This window comes from Maniola hyperantus, chromosome 24, assembly GCF_902806685.2.
Source record: "Maniola hyperantus chromosome 24, iAphHyp1.2, whole genome shotgun sequence".
In the NCBI taxonomy this organism is placed as follows: Eukaryota; Metazoa; Arthropoda; class Insecta; order Lepidoptera; family Nymphalidae; genus Maniola; species Maniola hyperantus.
This window is the reverse complement of record NC_048559.1, coordinates 6,422,505-6,445,405: the sequence shown is the minus strand read 5'-3', so window position 1 is coordinate 6,445,405 and position 22,901 is coordinate 6,422,505. Positions and strand designations below refer to the sequence as shown.

At 39.9% G+C, this 22,901-nt stretch overlaps 1 protein-coding gene across 2 annotated transcripts in view; it reads left to right on the top strand.

Moving 5' to 3' along the window:
- The window catches only part of LOC117993605 (disintegrin and metalloproteinase domain-containing protein 12-like), a 75,188-nt gene that overhangs the window by 39,678 nt on the left and 12,609 nt on the right, over nt 1-22,901 (top strand). The window contains exons 2-14 of one of the 2 annotated variants that reach the window (XM_069506817.1): nt 7,871-7,965; nt 12,510-12,665; nt 13,167-13,299; nt 13,984-14,160; nt 14,723-14,889; nt 15,298-15,467; nt 15,912-16,214; nt 16,840-17,017; nt 17,858-17,998; nt 18,469-18,587; nt 19,187-19,359; nt 20,882-20,979; nt 22,101-22,215. In XM_069506817.1, the coding sequence (XP_069362918.1) occupies nt 7,871-7,965; nt 12,510-12,665; nt 13,167-13,299; nt 13,984-14,160; nt 14,723-14,889; nt 15,298-15,467; nt 15,912-16,214; nt 16,840-17,017; nt 17,858-17,998; nt 18,469-18,587; nt 19,187-19,359; nt 20,882-20,979; nt 22,101-22,215 (2,025 nt within the window). Of the gene's footprint in view, nt 1-7,870; nt 7,966-12,509; nt 12,666-13,166; nt 13,300-13,783; nt 13,954-13,983; nt 14,161-14,715; nt 14,890-15,297; nt 15,468-15,911; nt 16,215-16,839; nt 17,018-17,857; nt 17,999-18,468; nt 18,588-19,186; nt 19,360-20,881; nt 20,980-22,100; nt 22,216-22,901 lie in introns of both variants that reach the window. The other variant, XM_034981404.2, reaches the window with a different exon arrangement.

Below are 22,901 nucleotides of genomic sequence, written 5' to 3'. Positions count from 1 at the left end.
GTAGGGTTAGTAGAAAATATACTTAACTGGATGATGCCCGCGACTTCGTTCGCGTGGATTTTGTTTTATTGAAATCCCGTAGGAACTCTTTAATTTTCCGGGATAAAAAGTAGCCTATGTCCTTCCCCGGGATATAAGCTAACTCTGGTCCAAATTTCATCAAAATCGGTTGAGCGGTTTGGCCGTGAAAATCTAGCAGACAGATAGACACTACACACTTTCGCATTTATAATATTAGTGTGGATTTAACATTAAACACAAAGACACCGTGAATACCTACATATTAGTTACAGAGAGGACATAGCCACAAGAGGTATCTGAAAAATAATGGGCCCTTTGGCCACTTTTTCGCCGTTGATCAACTGTCAACCACGATGTAGTCAAATAGGGTAGAACGCTTGTCAGAGTGTAAAACAAAAATATCACAATACTAGCAGGTGTCTGCGACTTCGCGTGGATTTAGGTTTTAGAACCCCGGGGAAACCCTTTTATTTTCCGGAATAAAAAGCTTTTATGTCACGTTCCAGGTCTTTAACTATACCGACCATACTTTAAAAGACCTATAGCTTTATGGGAGTTATTTCGATGATGGGGGCAGATTCTTATTCATTTCTTATTAAATACCGCGAACGAAAGATAACAATATAATTTTTTTCATTTTTAGGGCTCCGTACCTCAAAAGGAAAAACGGAACCCTTATAGGATCACTTTGTTGTCTGTCTGTCTGTCAAGAAACCTACAGGGTACTTCCCGTTGACCTAGAATCATGAAATTTATAGCTGACATTTGGGGAAAAATCTGAAAACCGTGAATTTAGGGTTAGATCACACAAAAAAAATTAAATTGTGGTCATGAACTAATAATTAGTATTTTCAACTTTCGAAGTGAGTGACTATATTATCAAGTGGGGTATCATATGAAAGGTCTTCACCTGTACATTCTAAAACAGATTTTTATTTATTTTTATGCATCATAGTTTTTGAATTATCGTGCAAAATGTCGAAAAAATACGACGAGTACGGAACCCTCATTGCGCGAGCCTGACTCGCACTTGGCCGGTTTTTTGAATAGGTACCAATGCAAAAACTCGTCTCCCTAAATACTTACATACAATAAGTGAATGTGGGCCAGCACTTCTAATCACGTCTAATAAAATCACGTCTATCTGTTGCGACGTGATTGAAGGGAAACCAATAAAGTATGAACTAGCAAACACACACACTTATAATATGGGTATGGCATTTATAATATGGGTACTGGGTAGTGATTGCATGAAATGTCCCCAATGACCCTTTAGATAAATCTCTTTGTTTAATTAATCACGAAAGTATTTATTTGACGTAAATGGCGATTCTATGCAATTCTATTCCGAGCAGCATGCATAATACAACAGTCTTCCGTGAAAACATTCCTGTTTATGAAACACGAAGTAAAATATTTAATGTTTTAACGTTTACGGCACGTTATATTTATGGTCTCGTGCCGTGCACACGTGTTAATTTGTTATTTTTATAAACCAAAGATTATACATGTAGGGTAGAGCGGCTATTGGGAATTTTTCACGACATAAAAGTACCACGATGGTAGGCTACTAGAGCCTAAAGTGCGGTTTGGCAGACTTCACACACTTTTGAGAGTATTGCAATACGCGGCAGAAAATAATGTACATCGACCTTAAGAATACGATAGCGGATTTGTAGAGCATCGTCTCTGTCGTTGAGACCGACAAAATGTCATATAGGTATGAGTGACAGAGACAACGCTCTACAAAGCCGAAATGTCATTCTAAAGGCCGATGTACATTATTTTCTGCTACGTACCTACTGTAAAGAGAAATTGCAGGTATGCACGTTTCCTCACGATGTTTTCCTTCCTGTTAAAGCAACTAAAACATTATTTTCGTAGGGATCTCTAATTTTTTTTTTAAATAATATAGCCGATGTTACTCAGGAATGATGTAGCTTTCTACTGGTGAATGAATTTTCAAAAACGGTTCAGTAGTTCCAAAGATTACCCCCTACAAACCTCTTTATAAAATTAGTATAGAAGTATAGATTTTGCCGTTTGTTGTGAACTAACGCTTAGTTGTATCAAAAATTTGATCCTTGAAATGTCCACTCAATCAAATTCATATCACGTAATCCAGACTAAGCCTTTCTAACTAGGTCTATCGGCTTACGAGTGTTCCTGTTATCAAAGCACGGATCCCGGTAAGATACGAGCTGATCCAGCGTCGTAAATCACGGCTTATTAGCTCGTTATCAAGCTTACCGCGGTACATGATAACTACCGGGTGACGTGAAATGATTTCAACATACTATTGTTTTTTAGCTGACTACGGAAATGCCAAAAGGAAGGGTTATGATTTTGGCAGTCTATGTATGTATGTTTGTATCTATGCGTGTTCCACTATAGCGGCTAAACTATTGGGCTGACTCATTTTATTATTTATTTATTATTATTCAGATACAAGTTAGCCCTTGACTGCAATCTCACCTGGTGGTAAGTGATGATGCAGTCTAAGATGGAAGCGGGCTAACCTGAAAAGGGTATGGCAGTTTTATTAAACCCATGCCCCTTTGATGGATGAGATGTCAATTGATTCGTTGTTATGGTCCGGGTAATATTGGCTACATTTTATACGAACAAAATTGATCTGACGGATGTTACATCCAAAAAAGTGGGAATCTTTAAAATTTTGTATTTTTTGCTATGGGATGTCAAATGAAAGAGGAAAAAATATTGAGTGCATGAATATAAATATACTATACTAATAAAAGAAACCCAATTTTACTATAATATTTCAGCGTTTATTAAAACGATCGTAGTCGGGTTTTAGTTTTCAACTTTATTCAAGCTTTGTTTTAGGAAGTGATTTCATTTAGTTCTTACTCAATTATAAACGACTGCCCAAAAAAGGAGTGTATGATTTTCAGGGTTCATGCGTGTATGTAATTAAGGTATGTATGTGAGTTTTGTTAACCCCTAAAAGCCCTAAAAATTACTCAACACTGAGAAATTACACAAGCTACCTTGTTATTCTATACAAAATAGGGTATAGTGTTTATGTAGGTTAGTTTGACAGGGCACATCGGTTTCCTGTTTGACAGCTGTGAGCCGAAGACGATGCGGCACAGATTCGCGATGCATGCAACCTCACCTACCTAGTCTATAATTTGTTCTCTAAGATATTACGACTCTTGAGAATTAAGCCATGGAATGTAATTTGAAACCTTTTAGCACCTAAACAATTAATGTCTACTTTCTGAAAACGCTTCGATCCAAAAAAATATAATATTTCATGTTATTTCAATTGATATTAATATTTTACACTAGCTTATGCTCGCGACTTCGTCCGCGTGGACTACACAAATTTTAACCCCCTATTTCACCCCCTTAGGGGTTAAATTTTCAAAAATCCTTTCTTAGCGGATGCCTACGTCATAATAGCTATCAGCATACCGAATTTCAGCCCGATCCGTCCAGTAGTTTGAGCTGTACGTAGATAGATCAGTCAGTCAGACCTTTTCCTTTTATATATTTAGATTTATAGATCCGAAACACGATCGTTAATATGAGCCACATAAAGCCCAGAGTGACTCGGTGGGCGATGGAGAGATCTAGGCTTGGACGTTGTACGAATAAAAAGAATAAAGTTTTTTTTCAAAGTTTGCACCAAACTTTTAGATATTGTGTTTAAATTCAATTTTCTATTCCTGTCTTGTCAACCCTGGAATAAACTTATCAAAACTTGACAGTTTAAAAGACCCATAGCTTTATAGGAGTCATTTCGATGATGATGGGGGCAGATTCTTATTCATTTCTTATTAAATACCGCGAACGAAGGATAACAATAGGTACCAATGCAAAAACTCGTCGCTCGAAATACATGACAATAAGTGAATGTGGGCCACCACTTAACTGTACCGGCTACCGAATATCCACGCGTGTGGTATTTACAATTACTATTGTATCCTAAAGTGCTCTAGTTTATTATAGTTGAAATGAAACAGTTGGTACGAATTTTGTTTTGAACATGTGTGGTTCAGAAAGCATTCATATTTCGTACCATCTTCCTCATCCAGACACTTCCCGCCAGCCTCTTTATATCGTCGGTCCATCGTGCGGAGGGCGTCCCACACTACGCTTGCTTAAACGCGGTCTCCACTCAAGGACTTTCCGGCTCCAACGGCCATCGCCTCTACGACAGGCATGACCTGCCCACTGCCACTTCAGCTCGCTAATAGTTTGGGCTATGTCAGTGACCTTAGTTCTCCGGCGGATCTCCTCATTTCGGATCGTATCCCTCAGGGAAACTCCTAAAATAGCTCTCTCCATGAGCGACTTGGAATTTGTGTTGAAATTGGGTTTAGAAGGACTTTCCGGCTCCAACGGCCATTGCCTCTACGACAGGCATGACCTGCCCACTGCCTCTTCAGCTTGCTAATAGTTTGCGCTATGTCAGTGACCTTAGTTCTCCTGCGGATCTCTCCTCATTTCGGATCTCATCCCTCAGGGAAACTCCTAAAATAGCTCTCTCCATGAGCGACTTTGAATTTGTGTTGAAATTGGGTTTAGAAGGACTTTCCGGCTCCAACGGCCATCGCCTCTACGACAGGCATGACCTGCCCACTGCCTCTTCAGCTTGCTAATAGTTTGCGCTATGTCAGTGACCTTAGTTTTCCTGCGGATCTCCTCATTTCGGATCTCATCCATCAGGGAAACTCCTAAAATAGCTCTCTCCATGAGCGACTTTGAATTTGTGTTGAAAGTGGGTTTAGTTTTACTAAAATCCCTAGTATTCATGAGTTAATGACAAATGCTAACCACGTGCGTTAGAACTAGGCTATATCTAGGTTTCATTCCATTCACGTTCGGAGCGGACATTTCGCCCAGTTGAGATAAATTAAGCTGCAATTGTTAGGTCGTCGATCTCCATCTAGACCGGCGCGTGCTTGATGTGGGGTTTACATGGACGTGAACATTTTTATCCCGCTTTTAAAAGGATATTCCTGTGACCATTACGTTCGGCATATAGGCCATCTTGTAGCATTAATACAGGAAGTCATAGTTGTGGAAAGAAACTTCATCATCATCATCATCATCATCTGGACGCGTTTGGAACCCTCGTAGCTTTAGTTTTAAGTTTGCGTAATAATTATCACCACTATATCTTACAAATCCAACATCTGGCTATCATAAAGTAATTTATTACCTATTTTGAATAAATCATTTGACTTTGATCATCAACCGATAGACGTCCACTACTGGACATAAGTCTCTTGTAGGGACTTCCACGCGTCACGGTCTTGCGCCGCTTGAATCCAGCGACTCCCTGCGACTCGTCTGATGTCGTCCGTCCACCTAGTGGGGGTCTTCTAACACTGCGTCTTCCGGTGCGAGGTCGCCATTCCAGCACATTGGGACCAAAACGTCTATCGGTTGTACGAACTATGTGCCCTGCACATTGCCACTTCAGCTTCGCAACCCGTTGAGCTATGTCGGTTACTCTAGTTCTGCTACGGAAAGAAACATGCATTCTATTAATGGGGTGTGTTCCAACTTCCAGGGTGCCGTCTCTGTGTTTAATTTCATTAAACTTGGTTCATTAGTAGGTACAGTGGAGGCGTAAATACACGTAAATAAGTAAGTAACAGTTTTCTTGAGCAAATTGGTACCTATAAGTTATCAGTACCCTTATTATAAATGCGAAAGTGTGTTTGTTTGTTGGTTTGTCCTTCAATATCGCCACAACGGTGCAACGGATTGATGTGAGTTTTTGTTTGGGTATAGATTGGAGAGTGACATAGGCTACTTTTTATCCCGGGAAATCAAAGAGTTCCCACGGGATTATTAAAAATCTAAATCCACGCGTACGAAGTCGCGGCCATCAGCTAGTAAGTAACAAATAAACAGTTTTCTTGAGCGAATAGGTACCTCTCAGTACCCATATTATAAATGTGAAAGTGTGTTTATTTGTTGGTTTATTGGTTTGTTGGTTTGTCCTTCAATCACGTCGCAACAGAGCAACGGATCGACGTGATATTTTTTGCATGGGTATAGTTTAAGACCTGGAGAGTGACATAGGCTACTTTTTATCCCGGAAAATCAAAGAGTTCCCACGGGATTTTTAACAATCTAAATCCACGCGCACGAAGTCGCGGACATCAGCTAGTAATTTATAAAGCAGGGAATAAAACGCTTCCTTGTTTACAAACATGTCTGTTATAGATAACTCTCGTACAAATATAGAATAATTAATTGTATCGACTATTGTTATAATTTATGTAAGTACCTATACTACGCGACAGGTCAAGATGGCAATCGAGGTGGAGACGCCCCGCACACCCACACAGCCCCCGCGCTAACCCGGTGCGAGATAGCACGGGTGAGGCGATGGTGTGCGGGGCGTCCCCCCCGCCTCACACCCCGATTGCCTTCTCGAGCTGTCGCTTTGTTTTACCTAAAGCGCATTTCCCTTGTTGTTTTCCTGTCACACAGTTCTTAGGAATTTGGACGATTTATTATTATAATTAATTGAATAAATAGCAATTTCGAGTATTTTGTTGTTACTTGTTTACCTTCCTACACGTAATGGTTGCGGTGAAGAGCGGTGCGGGCTTGATGCCCTTTTAGCTTGATAGCTCGTCGCATCAGTCAGCAAAAAGCTGTCGATGTGATGTGCCTAATTATAGTAATATCACAGTAATCAGTACCTACCCTTATTATAAATTCGAAAGTATGTTTGTTTGTTGGTTTGCCCTTCAATCACGGTGTAGTGGATTGACGTGATTTTTTGCATGGGTATAGATAAAGACCTGGAGAGTGACATAGGATACTTTTTACCCCGGGAAATCAAACGGTTCCCACGGGATTTCCCTAAGTCCCCGAGAACGAAGTCCGGTCTCTCTCCGGTCGTTCCTTCATTGCTAAAGATCGTGGTTCTGGCAAACTGCCCTCAAATGGATTATCAGTTTCCACCGGCTTCTGTTGGGGACCATTTTAACAATGTCATAAAATCCACACCTGCTGGACTCCTTTAGCTGGTCGGACCACCTAGATGGTGAGCGGCCTCTCGGTCTTTTGCCCTCAGTGTTGCCCGTCACTATTAGCTTTTCTAAGCTGTCGTCCCCCCGCCGTATGATGTGGCCGAAATATGAGAGCAGTCGTTGGTAACACATGGTAACATCGCGAGCATCAGCTAGTATATATATAATAGATAAAACCGGCCAAGTGCGAGTCAGGCTCGCGCAACGAGGGTTCCGTACTACAGTCGTATTTTTTCGACATTTTGCACAATAATTCAAAAACTATGATGCATAAAAATCTGTTTTAGAATGCACAGGTGAAGCCCTTTCATATGATACCCCACTTGATATCTTACTTCGAAAATTAAAAATACTTATTTTTAGTTCTTGACCACAATTTAATTTTTTTTGTGTGATGAAACCACAAATCACGGTTTTCAGATTTCCCCCCTAATGTCTCCTGTAACACCTACCCAGTGGCGTGCACAGGGTTTGAAGCTAGGGTAGGCATTAGTTAGGTAGGAACCTGTTTACTGGCAGGTCATAATGAAAAATATGCATTGAGCTTACAATTGGGGTAAGCAGTGCATTTATGCCTCTATAACCTGCACGCTACTGCACCTACCTACCTGCCAAATTTCATGATTCTAGGTCAACGGGAAGTACCCTGTAGGTTTCTTGACAGACCGACAGACAGACAGACAGACAACAAAGTGATCCTATAAGGGTTCCGTTTTTCCTTTTGAGGTACGGAACCCTAAAAACATTGAGTTTGATTCCGCGTCAGCTCATTTGATTCTTTCCAACTCAGTTGCTAAATAATTTGGTGTTGCTTGTTCCAGAAAGTCCTGCAACAGAGTTCCGGCGACACAGACTAGTACAACCCGTGATACACCATGCCAGGACGAAGAGAGAGATCACATCCACGAGGCACACGGTAATGTTACCAACATCTAAGCTTATTTCACACTACGGAATATAAATCCATACCTCCATACTAATCTAAATATATAAAAGGAAAAGGTGACTGACTGACTGACTGACTGACTGATCTATCAACGCACAGCTCAAACTACTGGACGGATCGGGCTGAAATTTGGCATGCAGATAGCTATTATGACGTAGGCATCCACTAAGAAAGGATTTTTGAAAATTCAACCCCTAAGGGGGTGAAACACAGGTTTGAAATTTGTGTAGTCCACGCGGACGAAGTCGCGAGCATAAGCTCGTAATATTATAAATGCGAAAGTGTGTCTGTCTGTCTGTCTGTCTCTCTGCTAGCTTTTCACGGCCCAACAGTTTAACCAATTTTGATGAAGGGCAGAGGTAGCTTACATCCCGAGCCTTACATAGGCTACTTTTTTATCCCGGAAAATCAAAGAGTTCCCACGGGATTTTAAAAAAACCTAAATCCACGCGGACGAATTCGCGGGCATCCTCTATTTATGTTATAATCCGGTTAAAGAAGACATTCAGGGTTACAATACTTTGAAATTTCCATAGGGCTAAAAATTGGTACGAATGTTGGGAATAAAAATATAAATCTTATAAAAGGGTTCATGCCTGGTCATTCTAAGACAGATTTTTATTTATTTTCATGCATAATAGTTTTTGATTTATCGGTGCGCGAGTCTGACTCGCACTTGGCCGGTTTTTAGGGTTCCGTACCTCAAAAGGAAAAACGGAACCCTTATAGGATCACTTTGTTGGCTGTCTGTCTGTCTGTCTGTCAAGAAACCTACAGGGTACTTCCCGTTGACCTAGAATCATGAAATTTGGCAGGTAGGTAGATCTTATAGCTGACATTTGGAGAAAAATCTGAAAACCGTGAATTTAGGGTTAGATCACACAAAAAAAATTAAATTGTGGTCATGAACTAATAATTAGTATTTTCAACTTTCGAAGTGAGTGACTATATCAAGTGGGGTATCATATGAAAGGTCTTCACCTGTACATTCTAAAACAGATTTTTATTTATTTTTATGCATCATAGTTTTTGAATTATCGTGCAAAATGTCGAAAAAATACGACTGTAGTACAGAACCCTCATTGCGCAAGCCTGACTCGCACTTGGCCGGTTTTTTTTATTGTATCTATTAGTGCTACAAGTTTTGGTTTACTTCTGCACCATATTATTGTGACTATGAAAAATGTAATGCAAAATTAATTCCGCTGGATTCCATACACGGAGTCGCCTTTAAAGGCTAACAAAGGAACTTTTTTTAAAATCTCTTTCACAACTCCATTTGTATGTAAATTAACTAAGTTTTTTAACGGTTACCTTATAATAAAAATTTGCATTGCAGTAGGTGGAAGTAGCTTCTCAATGTATAGTTGGTGGTACAGAGAATTACATTGACTATATGCTAGGTACGAGTTTTTTTAATTATAAAAAACTGGCCAAGTGAGTTGCGGGCCACGCGCAGTGTAGGGTTTCATAGTCACAACTTAGCCATGATAGCTTTTAGGGTTCCGTACCTCAAAAGGAAAAACGGAACCCTTACAGGACCACTTTGTTGTCTGTCTCTCTGTCGGTCTGTCAAGAAACCTACAGGGTACTTCCCGTTGACCTAGAATCATGAAATTTGGCAGGTAGGTAGGTCTTATAGCAGACATTAGGAGAAAAATCTGAAAACCGTGAATTAATAGTTACATCACGGATAATACGGAACCCTCGTTGCGCGAGCCCGACTCTCACTCGACCGGTTTTTTTTGTATGATTCTGTAGGTGGTTCAAGAAAATAAAATAAAATTGTGAGTTCCCTCACTCTAGTTCACTCAGGCACGGCTGGCAACGATATCTAAGTTGTCACGTTGTTCTAACTACATCAGAGCATCCAGTGGCATTCCAATCACTATACTCTGTAGTCTATATAGAGAGAGAGAGCCAGTGTGTGCCAGACCTTAGTTATTGTATAAAAGCTGAAAGTTTCTCTGCGTATTGTCCCCAACACTGGGAGGAACGTTTGTTTGGATCATGGCGGCTTTGAGAGATAACAGGTAATAGAGATGTAAAAAATCTTACGTCAAAGTATAAAAACTACTTAATTTTTATATTTTCTTCGGAATACTGTTAGAAATCACGTCATGCATTGCCAGACGCTTATTGTCGTGACAAACCCCTGCTAGACACCCTTACTGCCGTACTCAGAGTTGCTAATCGTTACTGAAGATTGGGTTAAAACCAGACAGATTTATGTGAGAGATATAACATAAAACATAACATAAAATATATTTCTTATAAACTACAATATACATAGAATGGAGTATGTAATTAAGAAGCTTGATAGAAGCTTTTTAGGGTTCCGTACCTCAAAAGGAAAAACGCTCAAAAAAAGGATAAGCTCGGAAAGGGATATAGCTCTGTCTCGTTTTAACTAAACTTAAGTAACGATTAAGCGGCTCTGAGTACGGCAGGTTAACTTTTAAACTTTAAAGGTGTCTGGCAGGGTGTTGCTATGATACTAAGTGTCTAACGATAACGTAAAAAAATCAGACTTTATACTTAAGTACGTAAGATTTTTTACATCTCTATTACCTGTTGTATTCCAAAGCCACCATGATCCAAACAAACGTTCCTCCCAGTGTTGGGGACAATACTCAGAGAAACTTTCAGCTTTTATAAATTAACGAAGGTCTGGCACGCGCTGGCTCTTAGTCCAATACTAGTCAGAAGATCAATCCTTCGCTGGGACATAAATAAAAGGCGTTATTTGTGTCACAGACGAGTTTCTTCGCTTGTCTTGCCAGTAGGGTTATTACTAATGTTGACGACCTGTATCTGATCGTATTTACCTACCTGGTCCATTACGGAGAGAACTGCAACAATCTAAATATATAAAAAGAAAAGGTGACTGACTGACTGATCTATCAACGCACAGCTCAAACTACTGGACGTATCGGGCTGAAATTTGACATGCAGATAGCTATTATGACGTAGGCATTCGCTAAGAAAGGATTTTTGAAAATTCAACCCCTAAGGGGGTGAAATAGGGGTTTGAAATTTGTGTAGTCGAAGACGAAGTCGCGAGCATAAGCTAGTTCTATATAAACAGACAACGCTCTTCGAAACCGCTATCTCTTTCTAAAGGTCGATGTACAATATTTCCTGCCGGGTACTGTACATGTACAAGTTACAACCCTAGTACACAAAGCTACTCGTGACTACGTGACTCACCAGTCTTCACATAGAAATCAAGAAAGGCAATTGATATAATGACAAGTTTTTGCTTACAACTGTCTTACTCTTATAGCGTCGTTACTTGTTAGTTGTTACGGCATAGGAAATTGTTGGCAGGTAATCGGTATATACGGCTCCGCAGACTACAGACTTTTTTTTTTTTTTTTTTTTTTTAATAAAAATAACTATAAACTAAACTTTATTGACCCACTAGCTGAACCCCGCGGCTTCAGGTTCTTTAAAAATCCCGTGGGATCCCCACGATTTAGGAATGCAATCCCTTACAGCATTAGGGCTGAGGAGTTGGGTCCCCGAGTTCAAAAAGTCTTTTCAAAAACCTCCAATATCAATTTATAACCGACAGTTTCTAAATCCCATCAGCCTTGGTGGTCAGGTCCCCTGCAGCATCGGGATTGAGGAATTGGAATCTAATTTTTTTATGGGACAATGTCACAAAGTTTCTCTATTGATTAAAAAAAATTACGCAAATGGGTTCAGAAATCTCGGAGATTTCGGTGATGTACACCGAAGTAGAAACAGGTAGAAAAACACAACTCCTCCTTTTTGAAAGTCACACACACATAGCACAGTTCACGACAGTCAAGCGAGCATAAAAGAAACTTGAAATCAAAGCGTGAAGCAACAAAAAATACAACAATACACGTGTAGAAACAAAAAATATTTTTACTTTGTATTGTTTTTGGAAGTCGGGTTTTTAATATTTTTTTATATAATTTATGTCGGCCTTAGCGCTTATTCTCTACTAGGTTAAACTGTTTCCTATTGCCGCGTTTCCTTCAATTATACTTGTTAGATTAATGATACGGTTATGGTTCTCTTTTACTATTACCTTTATGTACTGTAGTAAGGTATAAGTATATATCTTCTTGTACACTACAGTAAAGGTATACCTAAATTGCAATGCAATTGCATGCAATAATAATTGAATAGATTGGCGACAGTGGGACACCGATTTTTGTGGGTCCGTTTTTTTTGTGAAGTCATAAGTCTTTTCTAGGCTTTAGCATGTTATCTCTCGGAGTGACTTTTTTTGACTCATACAAGACAGAGCTATATCTCTCATATGAATCTGTCTCGTTTTAACTCAGTCTTAAATCTGAGCAAAGTAAAAGTGCGCTCTATAAAAATCTCAGCCTTAGTCTAAGATAAATTGCCCCTGCCAGGAATTGAACCCGCGTCCTCCCACTTATCACATACCTGGCACAAACAGCGCTCACTACTGCTCCAGGGAGGTCATCAAAATAGTTGTTATTCTACCGTAAAATTATTTCCTATTTCAGGAAGGTCTCCATCATCCAGAGGTGACGATGACGCTCAACATAGAAGGCGAGGAACACATCCTCGACCTTCGGTTAAATGAAGACCTGGTGGCTGGAGACCACATAGTAAGCTACCAGAAAGACGGGAAGACTGTGCTACATAAACCTACTATTGAGGTGAGGTAAAAACCACTCTTAGCCTAATTTAATAAAGAAGTTTATAACGCATAAAATTCTCCTCACGTACGTCCAAAAGTACGATTTTAGTCCTTATTTTAAAAGTGAACCGTCCTTTTGACACACTTTAGACATGACACTAAAGTATTTAATAATAATAATTAATACGTAATATAGCGTTCTTGTAACATCGTGTTGTGTAACCAGAACGCTAGCAAAAACTTAGCGTTATTGTTATACTACCTAAACACAATCCAATACTAATAATAACCATTTGTGTCATTTTGTAGTTATAGAATAAAATAAATTTTATTGCATTAACTGTGTCGTACATGTTCAGGTGTTATACGTAGTTTTAAAAGTTCTAACAGTTTGCCACTTTGTGGCGTGCAATACTACAAAAATATTTTTTTAAACATTACAATTTTTAGATATTTTGCTTATTTTCTTTCTTTGACGATGAACGTTTAAGGCTTTGAATGTATTGTAATTAATTTCCAGGAGCTGGACATATGCCAGTACTCTGGCAAGGTGAGAGGCAAAGACAACTCGTGGGTGGCGTTGTCCACTTGTCACGGCGTGAGGGGGGTCATTCACGACGGCAAGCAAATGAAATATATTGAACCTGCGGAAGGTACGAAAATAAAACCTACATTTTACAGTTCGCGACAAAGTAATGTACATTGACATTTAGAAGGAGAGATATTGAGACCGACAAAATGTCATACACATAGGTATGAGTGACAGAGACAATGCTCTACGCAGCCGAAATGTCATTTTGAAGGCCGATGTACATTACTTTCTGCCGCGTACTGTATGTCATGTTTATACGACACTAGCTTATTCCCGCGACTTCGTCCGCGTGGACTACACAAATTTCAAACCCCAATTTTACCCCCGGAGTTTTCGAAAATCCTTTCTTAGCGGATGCCTACGTCATAATAGCTATCTGCGTGCCAAATTTCACCCCGATCCATCCAGTAGTTTGAGCTGTGTGATGATAGATCAGTCAGTCAGTCTCTTAAAAATCTTTAAAGTTTTTTCCCGTTGCATCGACTTGTCTGTTTAGTAGCCTTTAATTTTTGATTATTCGTAGCATTTAAAAAAACCTGTTTCAGATTTAAACACCGAGGTGGGCTCACAACACTTCGTCTACGACCATTCAGATCTGACGAAGAACTTCCACTGCGGGTACGACGGTGGTGTGACGAACAACAAGAAGTACGATCCCGAACTCATGATGAGGCATCTTAGTGAACAGAGCAGGGCAAAGAGTAGAGTTAGTCGGGTTAGTACTTTTCACGTTAGAAGTTTTCAGACGTAAACACCGAAGTAGGCTCACAACACTTCGTCTACGACCATTCAGATCTGACGAAAAACTTCCACTGCGGGTACGACGGTGGTGTGACGAACAACACGAAGTACGATCCCGAACTCATGATGAGGCATCTTAGTGAACAGAGCAGGGCAAAGAGTAGAGTTAGTCGGATTAGTACTTTTCACGTTAGAAGTTTTCATCATAAGTACATAATATCATCAGCTCTACAGTTTTTTGTGTTATTATCTTTAATTTTGGGAGTTTTAAGGGTTCCATACCTCAAAAGGAACACGGAACCCTTATAGGATCACTTTGTTGTCTGTCTGTCTGTCGGTCTGTCAAGAAACCTACAGGTAACTTGCCGTTGACCAAGAATCATGAAATTTTGCAGGTAGGTAGGTCTTATAGCACATGTAAGGGGAAAAATCTGAAACTGTGAGTTTGTGGTTACATCACAATAAAAAATAACATGAGTAAATATTAGTATTTTCAACGTAAGATAACTATACTAAGTGGAGAGTCATATGAATGGGTTTTACCTGTACATTCTAAAACAGAATTTTATTTATTTTTATGCATAAAAGTTTTTGATTTATCGTGCAAAATATCGAAAGATACGACTGTGTCTGACTTGCACTTGGCCGGTTTTTTTTAAATGTATGTTCACCGATTTTTTCGAGGTTTCTGGACCGATTTGTTTTTTTTTTAAATGTTATACTCCATTGTCTTCAGTACAAACGGGATACCTCCGAAGACACGGAGGTCCGAGGTCCGTTCAACGTGAACAAGCAATCGCGTTACGTTGAGTTGGTGCTAGTCGCGGATAACGGCGAGTACAGAGCCAACGGAGAGAACATTCACACAGTGCACAGGCAGCTGAAGGACGTCGCCAACATCATCAACTCCGTAAGTGCTTCTTTTCATCTCTATATATAAAAATTAATCGCTGAATGTGTTGCTAAGCGCAGATCTCGAGAACAGCTGAACCGATTTCGCTAATTCTTTTTTTATAATAATCCTTGAAGTACGAGGACGGTTCTTACGGAAAGAAAAGAAAAATTTAAAAAAATTGCCTGAAAACGTCTAAAAACAACACTTCTATATTCCCATACAAAAGATTCGTAATAATAATTAAAAGTCAATTTGAACTTTAATAGCATACCATAAAGTTTAAGTATTAGTAGAGGCAAAACAACTGAGTGACTTGTTAGACGGTACGATCTTCGCCGGGTCAGCTAGTTTCTTATAATAGATTGATCATGATGATGATGATGATGATGATGAGTTTTTATCATAATATACTATTTTTTTCAGGTATATGCACCACTGAATATTTTTATAGCGCTCGTGGGCGTCGTGGTTTGGACAGAGCAGGACAGGATACGTTTAGAGGACGACGGAGATGCTACTTTAACACATTTTCTGACATATAGAAGAGAGACTTTACTCAATGAAATACCTAATGACAACGCGCATTTGCTGACGTAAGTATAACTCGTAAAATTTAACTCCTCACGCGCCATTTTAATTTTTTTTGTGTCAAAATTCATGTCAAAAGTACGGTTTTAGTCCCTATTTTACAGGTGAACCGAACTTTTGACAAAGCAGTTGACCCATAGAGTTGAAATGGCGCGCGGGAGTCTCTTTTGACGGACTTAACAGTTGTTTTACTTTGTCCGATTGGATTTAGATTTTTAAAAATCCCGTGGGAACTCTTTGATTTTCCGGGATAAAAAGTAGCCTATGTCACTCTCCAGGTCTTTAACTATACCCATGCAAAAAACCACGTCGATTCGTTGCGACTTGATTAAAGGACAAACCAACTAACAAACACATTTTCGCATTTATAATATGGGTATTGGGTAGTGATATTAGCCATGCTATGAAATAGACAACATAAAATAAATTAACAATTATTTTTATTCCAGACGAAAGAAATTTGAAAATGGCGTAGTAGGCAAAGCATTAAAAGGTCCTATATGCACTTACCAATACTCTGGCGGAGTTGCAGCCAATCATTCCGAGGTTATCGGCCTAGTGGCTACAACGATAGCCCACGAAATGGGACACAACTTCGGTATGGAACACGACACTGAGACAGACTGCAAATGTCAGGACGAGAAGTGTATAATGAGCCCGTCTAGTACATCTATTACGCCGACGCATTGGTCTGATTGCAGTTTGAGGTCGCTTGCACTTTCTTTTGAACGCGGAATGGACTATTGTTTGCGGTAAGATTTTCTCATCTTATAGGATAAATTATTGTTTACTATTTACTTATTTTTGTTCATTACTCCGTTTGCGTGGAATGAATGAATGAAAAAGCCTAAAACTCTTCGATTAGCAGAGATAAAAACTAAGGTTTCTCCCTCACAGACACTTTTTCTCATTTACAATATTAGTAGGGCAATATTAATCTTATCAGATAATAGATGATGCCCACGACTTTGTCCGCGTGGGTATAAGGTTTTGAAATCCCAAGGGAACTCTTTAATTTTCCGGGACTAAGGTAGCCTATGTCCATCCCTGGATTTCCCGGATTAGTTGCTTTAACTCTGCACTGATTTTCGCTGAAATTGATTACATCTGCCGTGAAGAGCTAGCAGATAAACAGACAGAGAAACACACTTTTGCATTGATTGATGATTACTCTTAAAAGTCTGGTATACCCGTTAAGGCTATAACTGATAATGAACCCCAGTTCAATAGTCGAAAAATCTCGTTTTTATTTTTCATGAGGTGGGGACATGGTTGCCAAAATTAACCGTTGCGTAATGACTGTTACGAATATAAACCGAAGAACTTCTTTCGCATGTACACAACGAATACACCTAAAGAGTTTCAATTTTTTTACAGAAATAAGCCAAAGCGTCTGTTTGACTCGCCGACGTGCGGTAACGGGTTCGTAGAGCCGGGTGAGCAGTGCGACTGTGGCTTACGGCCAGATCCGGCGTGCGCCGCGTGCTGCGAGCCGCGCGCCTGCGTGCTGCGCAGCAACGCCACTTGCGCCTCGGGGGAGTGCTGCGACCCGCTGGTACGCTTTTTAGTGCATTAGCTGGATCTGGAATGTCCAAAAATATAATTACGAGGATACTGAAAAATGTAAAGAACAAACATTGCACAAAATATCATCTGACCTTGAAAAATCTCCTCAGACACAGACGCACACTTGCAAAAACACACATACACACACTCACACACACACGATGTGGACGTGGTGCGCCGCGCGCTCCTTGCCAAGGCCGATCTGCAGCTGAACTGATCTGGTGTGGATCGGTTGGAGCGACGCGGCAGGATTGCATGATTCCTGAAGCCGAGGGGTGATTACGTAAAACGTTGCAGCAACGCGATAGCAGTAGCAATGCGACAGTTCATTTGCTGTCTCTCTTCTTCTTCTTATTTTGCTTTGTGGCTATTGCTGTCTCTCTGTAGCTGCTGTTACGTGTGACGTTTGACAGCAATGATCGCGAGATTGACGCCTGTCGCAAGCCTGTCGCGAGATACGTAATCACGCCGCCCAGATCGGAGGAGGACGATCCACGTTCCATGAATGCTCCATGGATCGCGGATCGCCGACCCACGAATAGTACTGAATACGAATGGCAACAATCTTTTAATGCTTATTTCTTTTATTGTTGACTAGCTGATGCCCGCGACTTCGACCGCGTGGATTTACATTTTTCAAAATCCCGCGGAACTCTTTGATTTTCCGGTATAAAAAGTAGCCTATGTGTTAATCCAGGGTATAATCTATCTCCATTCCAAATTTCATCCAAATCCGTTCAGCAGTTTTTGCGTGATTGAGTAACAAACATCCAAACATCCACACTTTCACATTTTTAATATTAGTAGGATTATTTTGTTGTGTTTGCAGACATGTCGGCCAAAAACAGCGGGGACTGTGTGTCGGTCGGCCGACCGAGAGTGCGACTTGGCGGAGTACTGCACCGGACACTCGGAGTTCTGTCCCAAAGATGTTCACAAGATGGACGCCACGCCGTGTTCTAACGATCAGGTTCATAATTTGTTTTTTTTTTTCATATTTGTCCACTGTCCAACCCCTCGAAGCCCACTACTGAGCTCAGGTCTCAGGATTAGGCCGTAATCCCCCACGCTGTCGTAGTGCAATTTGGCAGATTTCACACACACCTTTGAAAACAATATGGAGAACACTTTCCTCACCACGTTTTCCTTCAAAAAGCATGTGATATCTAATTGCTTATAACCTCTATTCCATATTAATTTCGCAAAAAATTACATTTCAGTATGAAGAATCTTTAAGGGTCCCTAGAGATTTGCTTGATTTTTACGATCGTATTGTCACTCGATATACTTGTGTTTTAAAAAACAATCAATGAGATCTGTCAGCTTCTTACAGATTTAGCTCAGTCGATTTCAAAAATCTCGATGGCTTATCGATCGACACGATCCACAGTGGCGATCGACAAAAAAATGGAATACATCTTAAGAAGTGCTCCGTTCCAGGCATACTGCGTGCAAGGCTCGTGTCGGACGCATACAGACCAGTGCCGGCTGCTGTGGGGCTCCACGGGCTCCAGCTCGGACATACAGTGCTACAATACGTCCAATATTAAAGGAGACAAGTGAGTGATGAACAGGACTATATACATTGAACTAAAGTAGTAGATAGAAGGGCTATCTATCTGTCTATCTATATCCATACTAATATTATGAATGCGAAAGTGTGTCTGTCTGTCTGGCTGCTAGCTTTTCACGGACCAACAGTTTAACCGATTTTGATGAAACTTAGTACAGAGCTAGCTTACATCCCGGGGCAGGACATAGAAATTCCTTAAATCCACGCGGACGAAGTCGCGGGCATCATCTAGATTATATTTTAGCGTTTAAACTATCGTGAGTGATTTCCATTCTACATATCTCTCACCCGGCTTTACTCACGTGTTTTAGTCGACGTTAGCCCGAAAAAGGACCCCGGATGGGTTCGAAACTAGTCGGGCTAACGTCGACTAAAACACGGAGTAAAACCGGGTCTGAGATATGTAGAAATAATTATAGTTTCTTGAACTGAGAAATATAGAGACTTAAATATTATCTGCCCTCGTCTTCGGCTCGGATAGATAAACCTCTCGGATAAAATGGCTTGTTTTATGCCCTTGTTACCAGACTATTTTCAATGAATCAGGCAAACGGCACAATTTTTTATACTTCTTTTTTGTAACAGAAAAGGCAACTGCGGCTACAGACGGGGTACGGAAAGAGAACCGGCGCAGTACTATCGCTGCGCCTCGGAGGACGCACTGTGCGGCCTCCTGCAATGTAGGCATCTCAACGAACGACTCGAGTACGGTATGGAGACCGTTGCCACACTGTGCGCTGCGTTCATCAATAACAACGGTGAGTTTGACACTATTTGACATAGTTTGACATTATTTGACACAGTTTAGTGACTCTTTATTCTTAAATCTACTAGAGACGGTAAGAATTAAATATTATAATAATAAAAAGTAAATATTGGCACCGATTCTAAGCACAACCTAATTTTAGAGTATTCGCACCCTCTTCTTACTATTGTAATATGAAAAGGACAGAAGCAGTTTGACATTTCTAAATTTAATTTTTAGATGGTAAAACCCGTGATTTTAGCACGCACTCGCGAACCTACTGTTTAAATTTGTATTGTGCACTAAAATTTAGAGTCTTTAAATGTGAAAGTCATGTTCCGTTCCTTTTTTAGCATTAGTAAAAAGAAAAGGATGCAGATATAGTTTAGAGAGAGACTAGAGAATCGGGGCCATAATTACGTTATAACAATAACTAATTTAAATACAAAACATGCTTAGAATATAATCATAAATATTTTTATGAAAAACAATGAATAATATTTAAAAATTACTAGGATTTATATGAGAGCATTTGGAGCTGGTATTCTTTTTTGAGTTCTTTCAGATTAGCTTCTAATATCGCCACCTCCTCAAACCGCAACTCCTTCCGTGCCTCCTTAATATAGGCTCGTATGATATTCATCTGCTCCAGTAAAGGGTTATCGTCATCATGGTCGGAGTTTGACGTTATTTGACACAATCAGACAGAATTGAGCTCAGAACAAATACCTTTTAGAAGTAGCCCTTATGTGACTTTTACTGTTAAAACGAGATAGCTAAATGCATTTAAGCTCTTATCAGAACGTGACAAAATGATTGTTTTTGTCCTTATCACCGTGGCCACTTTTTTTTGTTTGTCAAAATGTACTTGTACGTGAGATCTTGACAAACAACGTGAAGTACGGTTATGTTGACTCAAGTATTTTACAGAAATAATTGATTTGTTTTGTTGTTTTGTTGTTTTTGATGTTATTGTGCAATGGTAGGTTGCAGTATATAAGGCTACAATAGCCGAAGCGAGCGTAAAAAAGGCATAACATTTTTGAATTTTTAGCTGGTTCGATTCCCGCATGAAACAAGCGAATTTTAGGAAATCTTTGAATGCAGCTTTGTTTCTTTTTAGAAATAAAAGAATGTTTCCTTTAAGTAAAAAGTTTCTAATTTTGGGATTTAATGTAGTTGTCCTCTAGAACCCATAATTTTTTAGGTATTATGATGTAGTCGTCTGCTAAGGAAGGATTTTTGAAAATTCAACCTCTAAGAGGACAATATAGGGGTTTCAAAGTACAGTCTAAGCTAAGTAAGTAAGAAAGTAGCATAAGCTAGATTTTTTTTATATCTTTATTTTTAAATGGCTTTTATACACTTTGTACATGACAACCCTATCGTACCTTATAACATAGATTAACTTAATTAACAATTAAAATCAAATTTTATATAACTAATATTCTACCTAACTTAAAAAAACATTGTGTATATTCATATTTCTATATTGAAAGGGCATAAGCTAGTTAAAATGTATACTTTGTTCACAGGTACTATAATAGTTTGCCGTACAGCAATGCTTGATATGGGGACGCAAGATGTTGACCCGGGAATGGTCCCGGATGGCGCTAAGTGCGGCGAAGATAAGGTAAAAGGATAGAGCCTCGATAGCTCAACGGTTAAAAGAGCGGACTGAAAACCGAAAGGTCGCCGGTTCAAATCCCACTCGTTGCACTATTGTCGCACCTACTCCTAGCACAAGCTTTACGCTTATTTGGAGAGGAAAGGGGAATATTAGTCAGCAATATTCTTTCTTTTTTTTTAAAAAGACCTCCTTCGCGTACATTATGTTTGTTTTAAGTTTCTATGTTTTTAGGGCTCCATACCTCAAAAGGAAAAAAGGAACCCTTATACGATCATTACCTGCATACTTGAGAGGTCTCCATAATGTTCTCAAAGGTGTGTGAAGTCTACCAATCCGCACATGGCCAGCGTGGTAGACTATGGCCAAAATCCTTCTCACTCTGAGAGAAGATCCGTGCTCTGTAGTGAGCCGGTGAATGGGTTGATCATGATGATGATGATACGATCATTTCGTTGTTTGTCTGTGTGTCAAGAAACCTACTCCCTGTTGATCTAGAATCATGAAATTTGGCAGGTAGGTAGGTCTTATAGCACATGTAAAGGAAAAAATCTGTAAACCGTGAATTTGTGGTTACATTACAAAAGAAATGTGTTTATGAACAAATAATTAGTATTTTCAACTTTCAAAATAAGATTACTATTACCAAGTGGGGTATCATATGAAAGGGCTTTACCTGTACATTCTAAAACGGGTTTTTATTTATTTTTATGCATAATAGTTTTTGATTTATCGTGCAAAATGTTGAAATAATATGAGTGTTACGGAATCCTCGCTGCGCGAGTCTGACTCGCACTTGGCTGGTTTTTCTGCTCTGTGTGCAATATACTTTGCTACAATATAGAGCCTCAATAGCTCAACCAGTAAAGGAGTGAAAACCGAAAGGTCGACGGTTCAAACCCCGCCCGTTGCACTATTGTCGTACCTACTCCTAGCACAAGCCTGACGCTTAGTTGGAGAGGAAAGGGGAATATTAGTCATTTGACATGGCTAATATTCTTTAAATAAAAAAAAAACCTAGTGCCATCCTTTTCGGCAGGAAGCATTATGAAAGGGATAGCAGTAGGAACTTTCATTTTAGTCTAAGAGATTGTAGCCAATAGCCATATCTGCATTTGTCCTAACAGATGTGCCTGAAACAAAAGTGTGTGTCTGTGGCCGACGTCCGCGCGCTGATGGCGCGTCGCGAGTCGTCCGTCTGTCCGTCCAACTGTTCCGGACACGGCGTCTGTAACTCGGAAGGTAAATAACAATCATCATCATCATTATTATCTACCAATAGAAGTCCACTACTGGACATAGTTGATATAGTTCTCTTGAATGGACTTCCACACGCTACGGTCTTGCGCCGCCTGATGGTTCCTTGCGACTCGTTTGATGTCTGTCCACCTAGGGGGGTCTTCCAACCAGTGGCGTGCACAGGATTTCAAGCCAGGGTATGCATTTAGGTATTAACTTATTTTCCGGCAGGTTTTAATGAAAAATAACCATTGATTTATTACAACGAGGGTAAGCAGTGCGTTTATGCCTCTATCAGCTGCACGCCACTGCTTCCAACGCTGCGCTTTCCAGTGCGAGGTCGCCATTCCAGCGGCTAGGGACTCCAACGTCTATCGGTTTGTTGAACTATGTGCCCTGCCCATTGCTACTTCAGCTTCGCAACCTGTTGAACTATGTCGGTTACTCTAGTTCTAGCCAATCACAACAATTGAGATTGTAATAATAATGATTGATGTAATCGACCAGAAGTAGTTTTTACGTGAAAGAGTTACAAACACATACTGAAACCCACCTAGGTTTCGTTGATAGTCTGTGCCAGGCCTAGCACCCTCTGACATTCTCCGAGAGTCTATGGTTTGGGTAGACTCTACAGTCTACACTCTCTGGTGACGCGTAGAATATGAATTGTTTTGTACTGACTTGTAAAT